The 21,062-nt window shown below is 44.9% G+C and overlaps 5 protein-coding genes and 1 pseudogene across 9 annotated transcripts; 2 read left to right on the forward strand and 4 right to left on the reverse strand.

Moving 5' to 3' along the window:
* The first annotated feature begins 415 nt into the window (after nt 1-415).
* LOC108164917 (AH receptor-interacting protein) lies at nt 416-2,327 on the forward strand. Its single transcript, XM_017300901.2, has 3 exons — nt 416-715; nt 895-1,071; nt 1,162-2,327. Exons 1-3 carry the CDS (start codon nt 623-625, stop codon nt 1,852-1,854), a joined length of 963 nt encoding a protein of 320 aa, XP_017156390.1. The 5' UTR covers nt 416-622; the 3' UTR covers nt 1,855-2,327.
* A 1,136-nt stretch (nt 2,328-3,463) lies between these two features.
* LOC108164953 (BLOC-1-related complex subunit 5) lies at nt 3,464-4,901 on the reverse strand. The gene has a single exon (XM_017300950.2). The coding sequence runs from the start codon at nt 4,646-4,648 to the stop codon at nt 3,626-3,628; it is 1,023 nt and encodes a 340-aa protein (XP_017156439.1). The 5' UTR covers nt 4,649-4,901; the 3' UTR covers nt 3,464-3,625.
* Nucleotides 4,902-5,897: 996 nt separating this feature from the next.
* On the reverse strand, nt 5,898-6,322 carry LOC108153463 (annotated as a pseudogene).
* Nucleotides 6,323-6,519: 197 nt separating this feature from the next.
* LOC108164960 (pyridoxal phosphate phosphatase) lies at nt 6,520-8,051 on the forward strand. Its single transcript, XM_017300968.2, has 3 exons — nt 6,520-6,866; nt 6,935-7,318; nt 7,385-8,051. The coding sequence occupies exons 1-3, from the start codon at nt 6,855-6,857 to the stop codon at nt 7,925-7,927; spliced, it is 939 nt and encodes a 312-aa protein (XP_017156457.1). The 5' UTR covers nt 6,520-6,854; the 3' UTR covers nt 7,928-8,051.
* A 94-nt stretch (nt 8,052-8,145) lies between these two features.
* LOC108164961 (4-nitrophenylphosphatase) lies at nt 8,146-10,131 on the reverse strand. Of its 2 annotated transcripts, none has more exons than XM_033395016.1 (6): nt 10,051-10,131; nt 9,394-9,475; nt 9,169-9,335; nt 8,972-9,106; nt 8,694-8,901; nt 8,146-8,632 (listed from the first exon to the last, which is right to left on the reverse strand). In XM_033395016.1, exons 1-6 carry the CDS (start codon nt 10,102-10,104, stop codon nt 8,325-8,327), a joined length of 954 nt encoding a protein of 317 aa, XP_033250907.1. In that variant the 5' UTR covers nt 10,105-10,131; the 3' UTR covers nt 8,146-8,324. The 2 variants fall into 2 exon arrangements, with proteins under 2 accessions (XP_033250907.1, XP_017156458.1); XM_017300969.2 differs by lacking the exon at nt 10,051-10,131 and adding an exon at nt 9,565-9,704.
* Nucleotides 10,132-10,961: 830 nt separating this feature from the next.
* LOC108161320 (anoctamin-6) lies at nt 10,962-20,931 on the reverse strand. 4 transcript variants are annotated; one of them, XM_017295559.2, is made up of 10 exons: nt 20,679-20,931; nt 18,756-19,040; nt 17,152-17,663; nt 14,964-15,536; nt 14,837-14,892; nt 13,725-14,277; nt 13,024-13,645; nt 12,646-12,851; nt 12,296-12,577; nt 10,962-12,232 (listed from the first exon to the last, which is right to left on the reverse strand). In XM_017295559.2, exons 2-10 carry the CDS (start codon nt 18,766-18,768, stop codon nt 11,990-11,992), a joined length of 3,060 nt encoding a protein of 1,019 aa, XP_017151048.1. In that variant the 5' UTR covers nt 18,769-19,040; nt 20,679-20,931; the 3' UTR covers nt 10,962-11,989. The 4 variants fall into 4 exon arrangements, with proteins under 4 accessions (XP_017151048.1, XP_017151057.1, XP_017151039.1 ...); XM_017295568.2 differs by lacking the exon at nt 18,756-19,040; XM_017295550.2 differs by lacking the exon at nt 20,679-20,931 and having other exon boundaries at nt 18,756-19,307.
* Between the last annotated feature and the right edge of the window lie 131 nt (nt 20,932-21,062).

Genomic DNA, 21,062 nt, shown 5'->3' on the forward strand with positions numbered 1-21,062 from the left:
TCGCCAAAATCTCAATTTTTTAAAAAATGTCTGAATAAAGTTGATAGCGAAGGTATTTTGCACTGGCGCTTCCATGGGGCTTATAAGAAAAAACGGCCAATAATTTTTGAAACGTACACATTTCCCCTTCAGGTGCCGCTTTTGGTAATTACATGTGTAGTTAACGTGTAGTTGTCATGTACAAACATTAATTTAGTGTTAATTGTTGTTGACCGTTTTTGTCATAAACCTTATTTTATAAGCAATGCAATAAAGATTAAAACTTAGATTTAACCAGACTTGTAGACAATTAATTTAGTAATAGGATACAATTATGAGTTCAGAGCTGAAGGTCTTAGCTAGCTAGTGATATTCAATCGAATATCAAAAACGAGGAATATGATTTAACTTGAATACAAATAATTTGTCAGCATATTTATCGTTGATCGATAACTTCGCTGCTGGTCAGCTGGCAACGCTCTTCTTGTTTTGGTCGTCAGTTCTAGAAAATTTGCATTTATTTTCGAACTGGACAACAATAAGACGTTGTTTACGGACACACACTCAGTGAAGACGGAGAGAGCAGTGCGGACACTTGTGCTACTTAATCGGAAACCACACATTCACTGAAAACCACATCGCAATGGAGCACAAGAAGAATGTCGAGAACAAGCCCATCCGCAAGGAGATTATTAATCCGGGAAACGCTTACATTGAGCTTACGCCTGGAACACGGGTATGAATTAAATACAATTTGCAAGGAAAAACAAAAAAAAAAATCATACTGCGGGGGCAGCTGTTGCTGCCTGACCCGCCTAGTAACAAGTGAAATTAGGCCAAGGCCCTGGAAAGTGAATGCACTAACACTATCCCCCTCCCATCCCACCCCATCCCTTCCTTTGCTCCTGTTTACAGGTGAAGTTCCACTTCCAGACGCGCACAGCCCATGATGCACGGATTGTGGATGACAGCAGGAAGATGGACAAACCGATGGAACTGGTCCTAGGCAAGAAATTCAAACTGGAGGTCTGGGAAGTGATTGTACAGCAGATGTCCCTCAACGAGGTGGCCAAATTTACGGTCCACAAGTCGGTATGTATACACGCAGCGAGAGCGAGAGAGAGAGTGTGTCAATAATGCGATCTCACTGACCCAATTTCCATAATTTCGCTCCGGTCGCAGCTATGTCCCCAGTATCCTTTCATATCAAAGACATTGCGGGACATTGGAAAGAAGCCCGAGGAACGACGTCGCTGCTGTGGCATGACACTGCAAAACGAGGGCATTGGCTATCCCGATTTGGATGCCTTGTTGCAGCATCCTGTGGACCTGGAGTTCATCATAGAACTGATCTCGATTGAGCTGCCCGAACAGTACGAAAAAGAGCGCTGGCAAATGTCCGACGACGAGAAAATGCTGGCCACCAACACACTGAGGGAGCGGGGCAATGGTTTCTACAAATCAAATCGGTATACCGATGCAGAGACCTGCTATCGCGAGGCCGTCGGCATTGTCGAGCAGCTCATGCTCAAGGAGAAGCCACACGATGGTGAATGGAAGGAGCTGGCGGCCGTCAAGACACCATTGCTGCTCAACTATGCCCAGTGTCGTCTCATTGCTGGTGACTTTTATGCCGTCATCGAGCACTGCAACGAGGTTCTGAATCTGGATCCACGCAATGTGAAGGCACTGTTCAGGAGGGCCAAGGCACATGCTGGTGCCTGGAATCCGATGCAGGCACGTCGAGATTTCATTGACGCACTGGCTCTGGATAGCAGCCTCAAGTCGACGGTGGCCAAGGAGCTGAAATCGATTGAAGAACAGCAGCAGGCACGCAACGTTCAGGATCGGATTCACATGCAGAAGCTCTTCTAGAATATAAGTTGTGCGAACCTCCTGCTAATGCTCCTGGTCTATTGGAGCAACTATGAGACCTGTTGCTAACAGTTAGCCGAACCCTCAATTTTCACCATCCTAGGACGCAGCCTATTTGTACCTTTATTCTCGCTGGCCAACCTGTTGCTCAGCTGCTGGGTCCTCTACAAGTCGATGCGGACGATGAGGCAGAGACGTATACGGGCGATATGGTGAGACAGAGAGAGAGAGAGTGTTCATTGCATTTCGGAAAAGTTTAGGTTTCTCCGCACAAAGCCATTCATTCATTCACTCTGGACTTTAAATTAAGTAAAAAGATCGCTGAAGCCTAAAGCCTAAGGCCTCCTCCTCTAAAAAAGTAATTAGCAAAGAGTTGGACTATGTTTATGATTATTATATGTGTCTGTGTATATTACAAATAGTTTATAAGTTGTTGCTCTTCGTAGCGTTTACCAAAATGAAAATGAAAAAAACAAAAACCCTAACAAATGGTTTTGCCTATCACGTATCCTATCCCCAAAAGGTCTACATTTGTTGTCCAATGTCCCCATATATATATTCGATATGTACATCGAGATAGAAACTATCCTAAGACTAGATATATATGTATGTACTTTATGTGTATATGTGTATGTATATGTATTATATGTGTGTGTGCGAAACTATTATATATCCAACATTCGTATATATATATATATATATTTACACACATATATTGGCTGTAATTTGATTGTAAATGTTGTATGGAATTTTGATTGTGAACAAAATATTAAAAACAAACGCCATCGATATGTGTTATAATTCGTAAAACTGTTTTCGGACTATATTTGGGGGAAAAGCCATAATAATTTTTAGATTATATATTACCTAGGTTTTGGTGGAAATTTTGTTTGAAAAGTGCTCCGTTTGTGGTTAAGGACTATATCTGTGGAGAACTCAGAGTTGGAATGAGTATATTCAAACGATTTAGAGATGAATTACAACTCTTTAATAGGATTCTCTGGTTATTTTTATGCATGGAAAAGCATTACCAATTATTTCAGGGATTGTTTATGTTTACTGAAAGGTTTTAAGACTCTTTGTGGACTATTTCTGTTGAGAAATTACAGTAGGGTTGAGAATATTCCTATAAATTAATGAAGAAATGTCTTGAAAACTCTTAGGTGTTGCACTTCTTTCTTAGAAGTATTCCATATTGCCAGCATTTGTCTTAAGATTCTTTTGTTAATCGAATGCATGAAAATTAGTGGATCAAAATGTATATTTAATCCAAAAAAATACCTACAGCCTTGACTATGATTTGTTTTTAAAGGTACATGTATCTTAGCCCAATGAATCCTAGCTAAGAACTGCAGAACTGTCCTAGATAGATATTTATAGATCCTTGCCACACAGCAAATGACGTCGGATAATTGAAAAAGACACTGGTATCGAGCTATAGCCTTTGCCGTTTGCACTTGCCCTACTTTCCAGAGAAGAGACGCACCTGAGAAGAGCGAGAGAGGCCTGGCCTGGATGGGAGGGATGACCCAGATTTATAAATAAATTCAAATGTGTTTCTGGGGTGGGGGTGTTGGATTGTGGGCGGAAAAAAAAGGACAATTTGGCATTTGAATAAATCATTATTTTGATTTGCATTTACTAATTTAAAATCACGATTAAGTGTGGCATTTAGTTAACGATTAATATACACAGTAAATACATGAATATTACGGACTAAGAAAATCTTTGGGGGTCGATTGGTTGCAGGTTCTTGCAGGCCTTGCACCGTCTAGAGCCTCCACAGACGACTGCTGTTGCCACCGGTGGCCCCCTCCGCCTCGCCGCGCAGCTTGTTGTCATCGGTGCGCCATACGAACGGCTCCAGGCGGTCCTCATCGTCCAGGAAGTTGTTGATTGCCTCCAGACTGGCAATATTCTCGTGCAACAGCGAATTGCAGCGACTCAGCTGATGGGAGACGCTCCGGATTTTGGCAAACTGTTCGGCATATGAGGCATACGTCTTCTGCATGTCCACGAAGCTGGCAAACAGCGTCGTAATGGAGTTGCTGACGACCTTGGTGCGCTCTACCAGATGGTTCTGCTCGCTGGACACATAGCAGGCGCAGAGATTGAGATGCGTCTGCATCCGCGTACAAATGTTGATCAGATGCTGCGAGTGCAGGCGCTCCAGGATCTCAGCATCCCGCGTGTATGTGGCCGAGCTGATGGACTCCCGCAGAACGGGAAGGAATTGTGGAATGCTGCGCAGCCGGGCCAGATCCGGATCGATGTCGTCGTTGGTGTCCCTTGCCCCGGGCTTCACAATCACAATGCTGTGACTGGAGACCGTCGATTGGGGCCGCTTCGGCTTGGTGGAGGTGGTGAAGCCTCCCGGATGCGACTTCCTGTTTGCCGCCCGACTCGCGCTGCTCTGCTGCAGCAGGTGGGCCGGCTTTGAGCGGATCTTGGGCGAGTCCCCGATAGGGCGGTCCGTGTATGAGACATACGGCAAGTCGGAGCACACGCTCAGCGGCGGCGACGGCGGCCGACTCAGCTCCGAGCTGGCCGGCGACGAGGCATCCGCTATAATCTGCTTGCTGGCTATCACAATGCTGGCCGGTCCAGTGCCCGGCACCGTCTGTTGTCTGTTCAGGCCACCGCCGCGCCGTTTGTTGGCCGCCGCCGTTCCGGCTGCGGCTGCCAGGGCCATGGAGCTGCCATCGTGCAGGCCACCGCCACCGGGCATATGTCTGCCCTCGAAGATCTCGTGGCCATCTGCCTCGGCTCGCTGCTGGGAGTGCTCGGCCCCCATTTATCGATTGATTGGGTTGTTAGGGTCCTCTTGTGGCACTCCCAGTCTCCTGTTTGAACCGATTTCCCTGGCCCGCAGCTATTTTACTCGGCTGCAGGCAGTGATCCGTGCATTGGCTAACCTTCCTTTACTTGTTGCATCATTCCAGGACAATCTACGCTCTTGAAACCCTCTGAAAACAGCCAAAAAACAATGGAAACTCGGATTTTACGGATGAGATTCGCCAGCAGTGTAACCACGGATTTGTCCTCAAAATATACCGCCCGACCCTCAGATATATATACCGAAACATACTGTCTCATTTAAAAAATATACCGTAAATATACTGACGAATTCAAGTTATATATTACATATTCCTCGTTTTTAATCTTCCGTCGAATATTACTAGCAAGATAGAGCTCTCTGCCCTGCCTAATTGACTGGCTTATTTTAAACACTTGCTTTTATTGCATTTTGAGTAAAAAGAGGTTTTGTCAACCGGTTACCAATAAATACTCGTTTTTGATCTTCCATCAAATATTACAAGCAAATAGACCATTTAGCCATGCCCACATAGTTTTATACGATTGATGTATCAATTACTTGCTTTTATTTGATTTTTATATAACGTTGAAATTTAAATTTAATAGATTGATGAAATTGACAAAATATACCATTATATACCGAAAAGTATTAAAAATACCGTAAACGGTCACCCTGTTCGCCAGCGCAAATAATGCCAAAGCGATTATATAATGATAATAGAACCGATAATATATTCGATTACTGATTTCATTTAAAATGTTTTTATAACGGTTTTTAGCTAAAAATTTTATAAATGAATACATTGTATTATTTTGTTTTCTTGGAATTACAGATAATTGCTCTGTTTCGGCGGTAGTACAAGTATATTGTTGAAATGAATTACTAATTTCATTAAATAATTGTTTTGGTTTAATGATCGGACCAACTGTCTTCAGCTTTTTCTTTTATACATATGTATGTATATAATATGTACGACCACTAATCTACCAATATATTTATGCATTTGTCAGGATCTGAAGACACGGCGACAACCTCTGATGGTTGCGATGGGAAATGAGTGACAGGCAGTTGTGGTACTGTTTCTGATACTGAATTTGATTGAACAAATGCATCTCCTTACATAGCAGTGGTAATCTTACTGTATGGGAGGGAACGCACTCCTTGTGAGTGTGTATTTTTAAATAGGGTGCACTTACCCTATGCGGGGTGTTATATTCCAGTCCATTTACCTAGGGTTTTGGCAGCAATAAAGTAAATGGATGGACTTGGCCAATCCAAGCTTGAAGACCTGGGTATGCAGACGACGGTCCAAGAAATCTTCAATCTTTAGGCCGAGCACGTAATCGAGCTTTAAGCGAGATTCGTCCTAGACACCAATGCGCACCAGACGACGCAGAAGGCCATTGCCCTGGAAAATACGCTTCTTGTCCTTCTCATCAAGGGTCAGCAGCTCACGGGCAGCCTTACAGATCTTGGCCAGGGAGTACTTGACGCGCCAACTTGACAACGCGAGTACTTCAACTCCTGATCCAGACTCGCCTTCTCATAGGGGCGACGGGGAGTCACATATGTACATATGTACATAGGTCTTCGAAAAGGCCGATGGTATGCGGCCGTTTACCATGATTCAAACAATTCAACCGTGTTTCAGTTGTCGGAAAAAAGGCTTGTAAATGAGTAACAACTGGAGAGAGGGATTACCATATTACAGAAAGCCCCTGCCTTTACAGTTTCTTCTCCGGGAAGAGAGAAAGAGAGAGATCAGCTCGAGCGCTTTTGGGCTCAAAAGCTCCCATCGAAAATCAGTGGCAGGGAGAGCTTTAGAGATAGGCAACCATGTAGGAAGTGTTTGTTTTCTTCTGTTTTGATTATAGCTTTCTCCCTGTCTCTTTCTCGCTGCGTGGCATACCCTACGCGCCGATAGTGCTACTATTTTGATGAGATCTTTGGCAGGGCCAAGCATAGGTTAACGTGTAGAGCATTCGTTCTTTTGTCTTTCTTTGCTGGATGGTGGTTGGAGAGCTTTCCAGCATTTTTATCGCGTTTGCTGTTAGCGGCCGGTCGGTCGGTCGGAGGCGCTGCTTTTGAGGTGCTAATTCGTTCGGTTTCGCTTTCGGGTGTCGATTTCCGTGAATGCGAGAACCAGAAACGAACCTGCCGGCAACCAGACCACATCCACATCATGGAGACCAGAGTGAGTCCCCGTCCCGGTCGCGAATTTGGATCTAAGAAAACAATAATCTCAATATCTTCCATTTGCAGGGAAAGCCACAGCACATCCTGCAGCTGAGCGAGGAGCAGAGAGACCGTTTCGTGGGCTCCTTTGATCGGGTGCTCAGCGACATCGATGGCGTTCTTTGGAGCATGGAGTACACTGTACCGCGGGCCGTTGACGGCTATACGGCCTTACAGCGTGCCGGCAAGGAGGTGTCATTTGTGACCAACAACAGTGTCCGCACTATGGAGCAGTGTATCGGGCATTTCGAGAAACTGGGCCTCCAAGTGGCCCCCGAACAGGTGTGGCATCCCGCCCAGTCGATTGTCCTCTATTTGCGCGACATTCAGTTCGAGGGATTGATCTACATCATTGCCAGTGCCCCGTTCAAGGCGGTGCTCCGGGAGGCGGGCTTCCAGCTGCTGGATGGCGTGAGTAATCCCACCCCCCAAATTGGTCCCGTCGCCAGTAATTCAATGATTGTATCTCCTTGACAGCCCAACGAGTTCATCGAGGAGAGCTATCAGAGCCTGGCCAAGACCATCTTTGACCGCCAGCCCGTGCGTGCCGTCATCATCGATGTGGACTTCAATCTGACATCGCCCAAGCTGCTGCGCGCCCACATGTATCTGATGCGGAATCCTGAGTGCCTGCTGATTGGGGGCGCCACCGATCGCCTGCTGCCCGTGGCCAAAGGTGTAAACATCATCGGTCCGGGGCCCTTTGCCTCCATCCTGGTCGAGGCCAGCGGCCGGCAGGCCGTCACACTGGGCAAACCAGGACGCGAGCTGGGCGAGCTGTTGATCAAGCACCTGAAGATAGCGGAACCGCAGCGAGTGCTCATGGTGGGCGATATGCTGGCCCAGGACATACAATTTGGTCGTCAGTGCGGCTTCCAGACGCTGCTCGTCCTCAGCGGCGGCTGTTCGCTGGAGCAGCTCCAGGCGGAGACCTCGCCGGACCTGTTGCCCGACTACTATGCGGATAGTGTGGCCGATGTGGCCCAGCTACTGGGCAAGACACCCAAGGCTCATGTGTAGTTCTCTCTCAACCTTTACTCTGTTTTTCATAATTTTACGAACGGGGGTAATGGGCGTTTGTTAATCAGCGGACAACATCATACTTTAATCGTTATCTGAAATATATTTGGCACTAAACATAATACACTTTGAAGGCTTCGACCATTAGATACCTTTTGAATGTTGGGATCGATATATAATGATTCTATCGCCTAAGAACGGTACAATTTCTGTTATGATTCATGGAAGAGTATTTTGTGGCATTTACTTTTTGGGTTTTTTCAAGATCCCAAGACATTCTTAATATTTGTATCTGCAAATGTATAATAGTACGAATATACCTTCGTTTTCCACGCCAAAGACCACTTCAATGTCTTCTCCTCCTAACTGTCTGGGGGTGGATAAGGTCCAAGCTCCGTTAATCGCTATCAACCAGATCCCCCAGGCAATCGGCCACATAGTCCGGCAGCTGGGGATGATTCGCTGGCAGGCGTGACACATCTGCGGCCTTGGTGCCGCCGGTGAGGACGAGCAGCGTCTGATAGCCACTGGCCCGGGCAAAGCCAATATCACTGGCCAGGCTGTCGCCCACAAAGAGCACACGTTGCGGCGGTATGTCCGGATGGCGTTGAAGCAGCAGCTGGCGCAAAGCATCGCCCGGCTTGCCCAGAACCACGGGCTGACGGCCCACCGATTCGGTTACCACATTGATAAAGGCACCAGGACCTAGAGATTAAAGATTAAGTTTAAGGAGGATAACGAAGAAATTAGGGAGGTGCAGCATTACCTATAGTCTCGCCTTGGCCGAACGGTATGAGCACATCAGAGGCACCAGCCAGGAACAGACACTGAGGATTCTGCAGCTGGACATGGGCACGCATCAGCTTGGCCGCCGACATATTGAAGTCCACATCGATGACAACAGCCTGCACCGGCTCCCCGTCGAAGATGGCCTCATGCAGATCCCTCAGGCTCTTGATCACCACCGGTCCGCTCTAAAGGGAGGGGGGGCCCAGAGAAATGTCACCAGTGCCTTGGTCCGCTATCCTCCCGCTATCGACTCACCTCTTGGGCCAAGTGAAAGCCTGCTGCCTGCAGCAGCTGCTTGAAGGGGGCCGTTGCCAGGCAAAAGATGAGTCCCTGGAACTCCACAGACTTTAGATGATCGCAGATGGTCTGGGCCGGATGCACGATCTGGTGCTGTCAGTTTTGGAAAGTCGTTTAATGCTCAAAGAATATACTGCTGCTCCTGGAGTACCAACCTCCTCTATCTTCAGGTTTCCCTGGCGGGCAAACTTCTCGATGTGATCTTCGGGGGAACTGATGCTGTTATTGGTCACAAATGTCAGCCGCTTGCCCAGACTCTGCAGATGGGCAAGAGCCCGAGCCGAGCCGGGTATAAAGTCGCGTAGGGGATACCAGACCACACCTTGGAACGGTAGAAGTTTGAGAAAAATTAAAGCTATCCGCCAGCGGCACATTCTCACCATCGCAATCGCAAAAGACCAGATCAAAGGAGTCCAAGAACCGCTGGCGATCTGCCCCATGCAGTTCCTTGAGATTCTTCGACTGTCAGAGAAAGAGATAGAGAGAGAGAGCGATTAGGTTTCCAAAGCGGCTTATTCATCTGGAACACCACAATGTGCCCTCTGGCCTACCAAACTCATTCCGAAAGCCGACACAAATCCAGATCACAGATCACAAGTGGAGGAGGAGCAAAGACAGAGAGAGAGAGAGAGCTCAGAATCCCATTCAAGCGTTACCAGGCGCAACAGATTTGTGACTAAGCCAAGCGGCAGCACAATCCAAAGCTGGAAGACACCTTCCAAAGACAAAACCAGCCCCAACCCCAACCCCAGACCCCAGTGCATTATGATACATATATGTATATGTATTTGCAAATTGCATTAGTCGCCCGCTACTCTGCTTCCATGGCTCGCTGCATTTGCCCCTGCCACTGGCACTGTGTCACTTGGATGCGCCTCAATTGAGACCTCCTCTCTGTGGGGCTGGGTGTCACTTTCAATTGAATGCTGTCTAAGCCTCTCTGTTCCAATTGATTTGCTTTTATCACCTTTCGATTCGTTTTTATAATGCTATCCGGTTCTATTATGACATAGTTGCGTGCATATGCATATACATACCATATACCTGTCTGTATATAGTATCTGTCTTATCTCGAACGTGGAGCATATCATATAACTATTTTAGGTCTTGAATTCAACCGTTTTTATGGCACTAAAGCTTTCCTATGCTCACGTTCGAGAGTTTCAACAAACAGGTAATATATATGCTCTCAGAGACTGCTAGACTACTATACTATACCAAAAAGCTGTTCTATGGCGAGGTTTTTCGTTAAGCCCCTAGAAAGATGGCGCGCGAGGGGTAGCAATTCTTTTTTTTACCTATGCTTCGTCTCTGACTGGGGCCGGCTGCCAACTTGGCTAAGCCTACAAAAAATAAAAAGTCGCAGAAACGTCGTACTTTTCGGTCCGGTAATTTTCTAGTCAATGCGTTACCCGTATCATGTCAGGGCCGAGTTTCTTATTCTTAAGAACCATTGAGCTTAATGGTTTTTCTTAATTTTCCTAATTTCTATGACCTCCAGCTATGTTCAGCGATTAATAAATGTATAAATCATAATATAAAACTGTTCAATATCATTACTCTTTGAATTTCACCATAAACACCTACTCTATTTAATGGAAAACTGGAAATTTCTAACATCTATATAACAAACTAATATAAAACCCATTCTATGCCGTTACTCTTTGAGTTTCATATACAAAAATGTTATTTTTAATGCAAATCTACGTCTAAAGGTATGCATAAATCATAATTTGGCTATCTAACAAATGATTAATAAATCCTTTACTCTTCAAATTTCCATTAAAAGTGTTCTTTTTAATGGAAATCTTTATATAAATCACTGGAGACAATTGTTCAAAGACCCCATAGTATATATTTCTTATAAAAACACCTAAAACATTGTCATATCTGATCTCATACCAAATATGTGTAGCTCTCTTTTATAAATATATATACAGCACGATTATTCTCTTTCAATTCGTTGACTGCTGGTTCAATCATTCTTTATTCGGGGATTTTTGCTTCATTTTTTAGTTCAGATGCGTTTCGTAATCGTATTCGTAATTTGTTAACATTATTTGTATTGTAAACGCAATCGTTGCAATCGTATGCATAAATATGTTTATCAAAACAACAATTCACTTTATACTAGATTGGGGGATCATCTTCAGAGATTGTACATACAAAAGACATTCATAGGTATTCCTTAAGGGATCAACAATCAAAAAACAATGATGGTTTCTGGGATGGGCAGAGGACTGTGGTACATATGTCATATGTTTGTGTTCGTTTTGTTGTAGGTAGTATATGTATATATATATATGTATGGTAAGGTACATTGGATTGTTTCTTAGTGTTTTAGTATACATAGCACATGTATGTATGTATTGTACAAATATACAATGGTGTATAATTCGTTTTTTGTTCATTGATGACCTCCTGTCCGTTCGCTTTCAACTTTTTCGTTTCATTTCCATGGCATGCAATGCACAAAACAATAAATAATACAATACAATACAGAATAATCGAATAATGCACATTTGGACATTTGGTGTATATCATACCCTTCCTACAAAATACAAATATAGCTATATATCATATATATATATATCTTTCTATCTATCTATTATGTATATCTGTATAATTTCTGTGTGCTGCTGGCGCTGGCAAAAGCAAAGATGATTCTCTCGTACAAAATACATAAATTAAATATATCTGAACAAACCATTCAACAATAATGTATATCAAGTATATGGTATGGTATACCCTATATAAAAATGCAAATTGCTTGACTCTCCGTTTCGTTGAGCACTTTCGATTCTAAAAACACGCATTATAAAAATCATCTTAAGTACAAAGCACAACATCAACTGCTGGACGTGTGTCCGCGTGTATATATAATACAAGAAATAAAAGAAACTTATGGAATGAACTTATAGATATACAAAAATATATATATATAAAGGCAGGCAGGCAAGCAGACGGCCAAGGCTTTTAAACAAAGGAGGTGGCATCCTCATCACCAGCACCATGGCGCTGGCGCAGCCCCGATGACTCCTGGCTCTTGGTCTGCTGGATGTGGACTGCTGTCTGGGCCTGCAGCATGGCATGCTGCTTCTCGTACTCAATGATGTGTTCGCGCAGCAGGAAATTCTCGCGCTTGATCCGCTTCAGCAGTCGACCAGAGACATCGGGCACGGCCCAGCGCAGCACGCCCTGCAGCATATTGATGATGTTCTAAGGCAAGCAAAATATTAAATAGGGTTAAATACAGATCTATTTCGCATTGAATGACCATACCTGATAGATGACTATGAAGGCCAGACGACCCGTGAGTATTTTCCAGTAGATCATGGGCCGCTTGTACGGATGATCGTCCGTGGGCGCATTCCGGAACTCTGTGTAGCGACACTCCGTCTCATTCACATACTGACTGCCCCCGAGCAGTGGCTGCAGCTGAAAGTCCTTGGTGTTGAAGTACGCCAGCGTAAAGTTTAGATACCCGTTGAGCTCCCGGTCGCCCGTTGAGGCTGCGTACACGATTTTCGGTATGAGGTTTGTGCTAAATGCAATTATCATGGCCTAAAAGGGTTTACACAAACGACAGCTTAGAGATCTACATTGATTTCTATATTCTCGGTTGGACTCACGCTAGAGGCCACGGCTATGCGTGTGACTACAGTCATGATGTTGTGCCACACGCCAATGTCCCTGGCTCGCATGCCCACTGGTCGGCGCAGAAAGCGCAGCATCTTGATGGCATCTAAACGCACTTCGATCACATTGTTGAGCAGCGCCAGCAGCGGTGCCAGCGGAAAGGCCAGGCTGAATAATGTGATAAAGCCGAATTGCACGACTGCAGCACCACCATTTAGAGGGAGATGGAAGAGAGAGAGATAGAGAGAGGTCGTTAGAAAGCGCTTCTTAGGCCCTGTACAGGACAGCACTAAAAAAATCCCAGTGCTGCTTCCCAGTGGATTCAAGAACGAAAATTTCAATGTTTTTTTATTTTTTTGCCCGATCCTTACCCATTTCCAGGTACTCCACATAAAGCGAATTATTCTCGGCGGGCAGTAGATTGTAGTCCTCGGTAAACTGATTGTAGGGCACCAGTCGCTGCTCCTTGTGGCTCTTGTACCAGCCATGACGATAAATCATCTCCTTGACGGTGCGCATAAGATAGGGAATGAGCATCTCGACAATGGCGTTCACTGCCTGCTTGCCGGCCATAATTATCACCAGCTGCATGCAGAGCTCCATGAGACAGCCGCCCGGATTGCACTCCTCCTGGCGGAAGCCCAGCACGCGATTGTATTTAGCCGGATAGCCAACAAACTTGCCCTTCAGGAAGGCTATGTAGAAGAGCGAGGAATAGTAGTTGACGAACTGGAACACATAGTTCTTAATGGTGAGGCTCTCGTCGTACTCCGTTTGGGTGCGGCAGTACTCGTAGTTGGTCAGACGCACGGCCAGATTGGAGTAGACCAGGTCCAGCAGCGAGATGACAATCAGATCGATGATGCCCGCCGTCATGGGCAGGATCATCACTTTAAAGGTCATCGAGTTCTCGCTGCCCAGGATGCTGTGTGAGGCACGCTGCGCCATTCTATAGATGATGATGCCCGCAATGGCAATCACTGATATGCAAATCTGTGGAGTGTGGCGTGGAGTTGCGTAAACAAGATCAAATATCGTCTTAAGAAAGGTAAAAGCATTTACAAACACTTACAAACAACACCATGATGCTGTAGCTGGTAAAGTTGGGCAGGAACTTGATGCTCCAGAAGGGCACATCCGGATCCAGTATGCCAGTGCCCTGGGTATTGCCAGCCAGCCGCTTCGAGCGCGATATCTTTGCCAGATACTGGGAACGCGGATGTTCCACATGATGTGTGAATCCAGTCAGGCCCCAGCGATGCACCAGTCCCGCCGAATAACGTTTCCAGAACTCCAAATACGTCACCGACCAAATGGCCATGGCCAGGGCAAACACCACCGTCATATTGTTGTCTATCAGATAATTAAACTTGGAAGACGTGCACGTCTCGTTCAGGCGCCAATAGTCGCAGCTGCGATCGCACTGCGGACACATGATCGTTCCGCTATCCTCGCAGATATCACGACTGATCGGATCACTGCTCCACGTCACAAAGCCGTATAGGAAGCAGAGCAAACCGAATATGCTTATGGGTATCAACATTTGAGTGTAGAATCCCAGCCAGGCAAAGTATAATGCCACCTTGGCACCGAAGTAGTCTTTGATTTGGTCCAGTGGCTGGAGGCTATATAGGAAACGAAATATATACAAGATTTTTAGTATTCTAAAAACAACAAGCTGGCAGGGAAGAGAAGGATTACTAAAAGCATTCTAAGGTTTTCAATGGATCTACTGGTATTACAGGAGATTGATGGGAGAACCTCAGTATTCTAAAATAAACAAGAACGAATGGCGATGTCACAAATACTAGAAGCCAGGGATATACCAAGGAAAGAAATTCGGGAAGCTATCTTAAAAGTTCACAATGGAACTATCCATTTGATCTATTCCCTGACCTAAAGAGCAGCAAACACTTTACTATTCCTATTAGTTATCCTAGAAACTATGTGTCTTTGTTCCCTCCGCTGTGTAGATCGAGGGGATTCTTTGAAAATACAAGCAATACCCTACATAATGGTTTCCAACATTTAAAAAAAGGGGGAAATCCCCTTCAGTGCATAAAAGCTACTAGTCCTACATTTCATATCTAATATGAGTACTATAAATAACACGGAAATGCAGAACAATCTTTAACAATAAACAACAATTAAAATGAATCATTCCACGAGGCATTCCCCTCTTACTTCTTCCACTTGGTGATGTTGGCCCACTCCTTGAGCAGACGATCCCTGTCCGCTTTCTGCAATAGAAAAAATCACAATATAATAATAATATATATGGTGGAATATAAATATATATCTCAAAACTCACATCGTGGAGGGTGTAGGCGCATGTATAGATGCCATCTTGAACGAGCTTCTCGACGCCCAGATTGTCGACTGTTTCCTCGCCTTCGAGAAAGTGCTGTCGCTGCAGTATAAAGTTGATGATGGAGTACCGAGTGCTGTCATCGAAGAAGTTTGGATGCTCTGTGTCGTACAGCTCCAGATAGTTGCGTGAGAACTCCAGGTGGATGCGTGGCTCTCGTTCGGGAAAGAGTTCCGTGTTCAGCTGCACGGAACTGAAGAGGCTGCGGCACATGCGGGTGAAGCAGGACTTGAAGGCGGGCGCCGCCTCATCGAAGATCTGATCCTGGCCCGGTATTGGCTTCAGTGGCACCTTGATCTTCAATATCTCCGCATAGCGATAGAGCACCTCGAAGGGGGCATGGATCTTGATAAAGTGCACGCGCTGCACTTTGTTGTGCTCCAGCTGCAAGCCCTCCCTCTGCAGATTCGCCTCGAAGATCTCCCGCTTCCGACGATGATCCTCCACCTGATCCTCGCCATTGTAGGCCAGCACAAAGTCCACGCTCCGTTTGCCATCATCAAAGCGTCTGTAGGTCTGTAGATCCCAAGAAAGAGAAACGAGAAGAGCTTTAGACAAATCCGAATATGAATCACATCACACTGAGACGGAGAAACGAAATATCTTAAAAATACGTATGGTTATCTATAAACTAGAAACAACAAAGCGTGTGGGTGCGAGTGCCTGCACTTCCCGGGCCCCACCCCAGCCCATCACCATGCGAGACTCCTCCTGGGGCTCCTGGTTGCCCAGCCAGGCCAGAAAGCCACAGCAGGCCGGCATTTTTGGGAGAGTCGGAACGGAACGAAAGAACAACCGACCGTCGCGGGCGAATAACAGAATGGGTTTGATGCCGCCTCCGCCTCTTTCTCTCTCTCTCTCTGCGAGGCGGGAGGCGGCACAGATTGGAGATGTATGCATTGAATATATATTTATTTAAATATATACCATGCACACATTTTTCTCCGTGCAGCAGCAGGCAGAGCAGTAGCATACATACTATTTATAATTACAATAAAATACAAAAATGTACAAAACAGTTTTTCATTTACCCAAAAAGAAAATTCCCTCAAGCAAGCTTTTTGGAAAGAAAGAAAGCTTTCGGTTCACCGAAGTATTGGATACCCTTTTGCAGATCGTTAGCTAAATAGCTTCATATTGTATTTAAAGTATCTTGACATATTCTGTGATTTATGTAGATTGCTAATCAATAACAATTTAGAGTTTAATTGAAAAGGTTTTTTCCTCAAAGCATAGGTCTTATGACAGATCATTGGACCGAAGAATGTCTAGATAAACAATATAAGATGCATCGGTAATGGGTATATTTCCAGAAACTCTTAAGAACTTGCCCTTTAACCGATTGTTCCTATGGTAGCTATAAATATTTTCATACAGATATGGTTATAGTATTTCTACAGACATTTTGGATGGCTAACTGATTTCTAAATATGGCTGGAATCATTCCAAATAAATTAAAAAACTAGCATTTTGATGGTTTGTCTGCCCCAAAACTAGATGTAGCCCAGGGTAGCTTCTTTTTTTTTTTAAATCAAAGAAATATAAATACAGACAAACGGATGCACGCCAGTCCTGCTGCTAATACAGAAATCTACATATATGCTTTCTGGGTGCGTAACAAAACATCTACAGAATTATAATGCTCTTTCTGCAAAAGGGTATCATCAATCAGAAGCAAATAAAACAAAGAAGAGTGTGAAAGAAGAGGCGTCTAGAATGCGTGTGTCGTGTGTGTATAGCAAAAGAGAACGTTCGAAGAGTGCGAAAGCTTGCTCTAGTAGTGTTGTGGGAGATGTGTACATATACCGTACCGTACTCCGTATCGGTGTATGTATGCAAATGTGGATGAGATGGAAACAACAACAACTGCCGCAACAAAGGCGAGAGAGGGCGAGAGATCAAGAGAGAGCGAGCAGGCAGGTTGGTTGGTTGGGAGGTTGTGATGAGAGCGAGTGAGTGAGTGAGTGAGTGCAAAGGATTAAATAAGAGAGGCAGCGAGCAGAGCGGCAGAGCGAGGCGGTTTTTTTGTTTTTGGTTTTTTTTGGTTTTTTGGCGTTTCGTGCGGTAATTCGTTGTGGATCATATCGTAATTTTTTGTTTGTTGGATCGTATTGTTATTGTTGTTGTTTACCCTCAATTTCCACTGGGAGTATGTAATTGGCAATTTCTTATCTTTATTAGAAACTGTGCTACTATTTCTTAACAGACGTCTAGAGACCTCATCGTCACCACCTCCTGCTCCTGCTCCAGCTCCAGCTCCTGTATGGCCGCCAACACCAATCCCCGTGGGCAAATGATTCCGTCCGTTGTGCAGGGCCAGCATTTGTGCAGCAATCGCTGCATCCGTTTGATCGCCTCCACCGTTCAGGTGCTCCAAGGCCGTCGACTGCCGATAGCCGGGCTGCCACGCCAAAGCAGCATGCTCGGCAGCGGCGCCACTACCCAGCCGCAGGCTGTTGCGTGTCTCATCATTGGCCAGATCCACGGCCGAATGGTAGATAGTGTTCCGCGACTGTGACAGCGATTTGCGATGGGCGGCTGCGGCAGCCGCCGCCTCGGAATCCGCCAGCGAAATGGTGTCAAAGTACAGGCTCTCGCGCTCGTCCATCTCCGATTCGGGATAGTCGTAGTCGTGGGTGCGGACTGGAACGAATGGGCATTTGAGGGATTAATCGGGGATATCTGGACTAGGCAATAGGTTGGTTTTAGTGCGTGCATTACGAGCAAGTGGATGACGAGACGATGGGATGATGATGATGATGATGACGGCCCTTAACCGAGGGACACCATAGTCGATGCGGGTAATCGATCATTCCCCTTACAAAGTAAGAAATTATTTTATTCTGATTCTAATTGAATTACTACTGATTTACGCTGGCATATAATCTACTATACATTATTTTACATATAAATTAGCTTTAAATAGGCGACATCCCAGAGAAATTTCTTTCAATAGAAATGCATCCACTTTTACCATAAATCCAATATACCCCTATGCTCTTTTTGAGTACCGGGTAGAGCAAATCAGTTTCTACAATCCCACCACTTTTATTACTTAAGCAAATAAATAAATAAATTCTATATTAAAATTAAAGAGCCGGAATCGTATTGGTATAAATTATCAAGCCTCTTTCCACCATATTAATTACTGATAAGTTTCGCTTAGTGCTTCGATAGTGCCATACATGAAAAGCAGATAATGTGTAGCAACGAGGATGATGATGGCATAAAATTCCAATTCCGATTCCGATTCCATGCCGCCGGCTAATTCCGTGGCAAAAACTTATCAGAGAGCCCAGCCGCTGTTGCTGTTTCTGTTTTTCTGATACCAAAACGGTGGACGGGGTCATTTAAATGCGGTCAATTATATAATTGATGCCCCCCTCCCGTTTACGAAACACATGAGTGGTGTGGGAGCTTCGATGGATGGATGAATGGATGGTTGAATGCTTGGTGCGGGGGATGTGGGTCTGATGATCCGTTTCCGGCGAACACTTTACACACTGAATGAGGCCTAAGAAAAACCAAACCAAAATCGATCCCAATACAAATACATAGGTGTGTTCTCAAACAAAAAAATGCAGAACAATAACGATCGAAATATGTACATATGTACAAACATAAATGCACAATAAAAGAGACACAAAAAAGACAAAGATCGTTGGGTTGGGGCGGGGTGGAGCGCAATGATCGAGTGATGATGGAATTTGTTTGATCATTTTTCATTTTATTTACCCGCCGAATACATGGTGAACGGCCGAGGCAGAGGCAGAGGTAGAGAGAGGGAGAGAGAGCGGGTAGAGTAGCGTGGTGTATGGCAGTTTTTTTTTTTTTTTTTTTGCTATATCGATTATGGATAGATCCTTGTGGCCTCGGATTCGGATTCGGCTTTGGCTTCAGCTTCAGCTCTCCTCTCTCTGGTTATCGATTCCTGGCGATCCACTTCGTTTCCACACACGGACGGGGGGCGGCTGCGCAGGTGCGCCTGAGCCCGGGCATAGCGGTATTACACGACGACGACTGAAGGAGTAGCGCAGGCGGCAAAAAGAGAGACCACACCACAGGTGACGCAGAAGAAATGTGAGCACTCAAACAAACAAAAAGAACAAAAAATCGCACGCACACGAACGCCGCAAAAAATAAAAAGAAGGAATGATGTCAGAGGGGGGGTACAAAAAATATTAGGCGGCCCCAATATATGCGTACGTTCGCTCGCGTTGTTTGCCGATTACTGAAAAAACCAAATACGAAACAAAATACGCTTTGCTCCGCCGGGGGTTAACCAAACTCAGTAGCCAGCCTCAGACCCAGCAGCGCCCCAGAACTACATTGAACTAGAAACAGCACCAAAAAAAAACGAAAAAAAAACTAACCAAACACACACACACACACACACGCAAAAAACATAAAACAACAAGAACAATCAACTGATTGCCCAAATACAGGCAGGCGGCGGCATGCAGCCAGATGTGACGTTGCACAGTGTTTGGGAAATGATACGGCGAATGGGTTTCGTACCCCGCACAGTGTCCCGAAATTGTAGAAAAACGAGAGTGTACATATGGGAGGTATGTCCCTGTTTCCCAGTTTCTAAATTATGCAAAAATCTCCCTTGAAAACAGAACACTGAATATAAAGAACTAAAGATCTCATAGGTTTTAGTAATCTTTTAAGATTCTTTTGTTGAATATTAATGATCCATCATTCAATCTTAATGGAGAATTTCTATAAGTTTCCACTGGAGTTCTTCTGTTCTGTTCCATCTGTTTGTTTCAACAAAAGTTGCCTAAATTATTCCTAATAGTTGGATTTCTCTCACTCTTTCTTTAACAGAAAACCCATAACTTATACTTCTGTCTGAACAAAATCCGAATGTGGCTCCGAGAACACTTTATGTGGGCGTCAAGCTAATATGCTCTTTCGTGATAGGGTAAACGCCACAGATCGACACAGGGGGGGAAATCATTGACCTTGACGGAATATCCAAAATTGGTGGGAATACTGGGCAATACGGACTACAAAATGTGCTTCTGTGTAACGCTCCCAGACGAATTTCGGAGGTCGCAAGCAGAACTAGTTGTTTATAAAGGGAAATCGGCATGAAAGAAAAAGCATGTGTACGGAGACTGCAAAGGTCAAGTTAAAGCGTAAATTGTTGACAAAAGCAAAGTGCAAAAATAATTTTTTTTTTATTTATCTTCAGCTTGTCTAACAATTTAAAACCTGTTTCACACTCGCTGCCAGACAGACAGACACACACACACGCAGACACACAGACACAGGGGGAGAGTCGAGCAGATGTAAAGCCGGAAAATAGTCCAAGACACGCAAATTTTCGGTGGAAATGGAGGCGATGGCCGCCGAAAGACATTCAAGAAGAAGGCTCATTCATCATTTTGAAGCCATTAAACACAATGAAGCTACTACTAGCTAGCGAATGGGTGCGCTCGAGTGATAATGATACACCATCGCCACCTCTGGCGGCATCTTCTTCTAGGCATGAGCATGTCTCTATATTTAGCAGATTGCATACAGAAATTGTCTCTGGTGTGGGCTTGTGGGGGAGGAGGACTGCAACTTGGTTAGAAACAATGCGTTATTAGTAGTTTAGCAGGCATGCGGATTCTCCTCTCCAGTCTAACCGCCTGGGGGACTCACCTTGGTCAACCGATTTTTGGTTGTGCTGTGATGTGATGCGTCCTAGTATTTACTGGAAGCCAGGGCCCATATCAACCTGCTCTTGCTCCTGTTAGTGTTTCCCGCCCCCGCACTTTCACACTCACTAATAAGACAGGTGCAAGTATAGTTTAAATCTCGGAAGCTGCTTTTGTTTTGTGAATTTCCATCAAAAATCTTCCAAAACACTTGGGATGTCCGGCCCAGTGTTGAGTTGGGAGATTGCAAAAGTGCTGGAAAATGCTGGCAGTGTATTCGATATCGCAAAGTATCGCAAAGTATTGTACACAATTGTCTGCTAATAAACATTGAATTGTTTAATTTTGGCCAATATTATGCTTGTTCTATGTTTTTTAAGCATTAAAT

The sequence above is a fragment of the Drosophila miranda genome, chromosome XL (genome assembly GCF_003369915.1).
Source record: "Drosophila miranda strain MSH22 chromosome XL, D.miranda_PacBio2.1, whole genome shotgun sequence".
Taxonomy (NCBI): Eukaryota; Metazoa; Arthropoda; class Insecta; order Diptera; family Drosophilidae; genus Drosophila; species Drosophila miranda.

What these genes read in the sequence shown, in the direction of transcription:
- LOC108164961 (XM_033395016.1), bottom strand. Translation starts at nt 10,104, where the DNA reads ATGATATGCTCCACGTTCGAGATAAGACAGATACTATATACAGACAGG. An exon ending in GAAACCTGAAGATAGAGGAG is followed by an intron (nt 9,107 to 9,168) that starts GTTGGTACTCCA and finishes CAAAACTGACAG; the next exon opens with CACCAGATCGTGCATCCGGC. An exon ending in GCTTTCACTTGGCCCAAGAG is followed by an intron (nt 8,902 to 8,971) that starts GTGAGTCGATAG and finishes CCCTCCCTTTAG; the next exon opens with AGCGGACCGGTGGTGATCAA.
- LOC108164917 (XM_017300901.2), top strand. Translation starts at nt 623, where the DNA reads ATGGAGCACAAGAAGAATGTCGAGAACAAGCCCATCCGCAAGGAGATT. An exon ending in AGCTTACGCCTGGAACACGG is followed by an intron (nt 716 to 894) that starts GTATGAATTAAA and finishes TCCTGTTTACAG; the next exon opens with GTGAAGTTCCACTTCCAGAC. An exon ending in AATTTACGGTCCACAAGTCG is followed by an intron (nt 1,072 to 1,161) that starts GTATGTATACAC and finishes CTCCGGTCGCAG; the next exon opens with CTATGTCCCCAGTATCCTTT.
- LOC108164960 (XM_017300968.2), top strand. An exon ending in GCTTCCAGCTGCTGGATGGC is followed by an intron (nt 7,319 to 7,384) that starts GTGAGTAATCCC and finishes TCTCCTTGACAG; the next exon opens with CCCAACGAGTTCATCGAGGA.
- LOC108164953 (XM_017300950.2), bottom strand. Translation starts at nt 4,648, where the DNA reads ATGGGGGCCGAGCACTCCCAGCAGCGAGCCGAGGCAGATGGCCACGAG.
- LOC108161320 (XM_017295559.2), bottom strand. An exon ending in GCGCCTACACCCTCCACGAT is followed by an intron (nt 14,893 to 14,963) that starts GTGAGTTTTGAG and finishes TTTCTATTGCAG; the next exon opens with AAAGCGGACAGGGATCGTCT. An exon ending in GCATAGCCGTGGCCTCTAGC is followed by an intron (nt 12,578 to 12,645) that starts GTGAGTCCAACC and finishes AAACCCTTTTAG; the next exon opens with GCCATGATAATTGCATTTAG.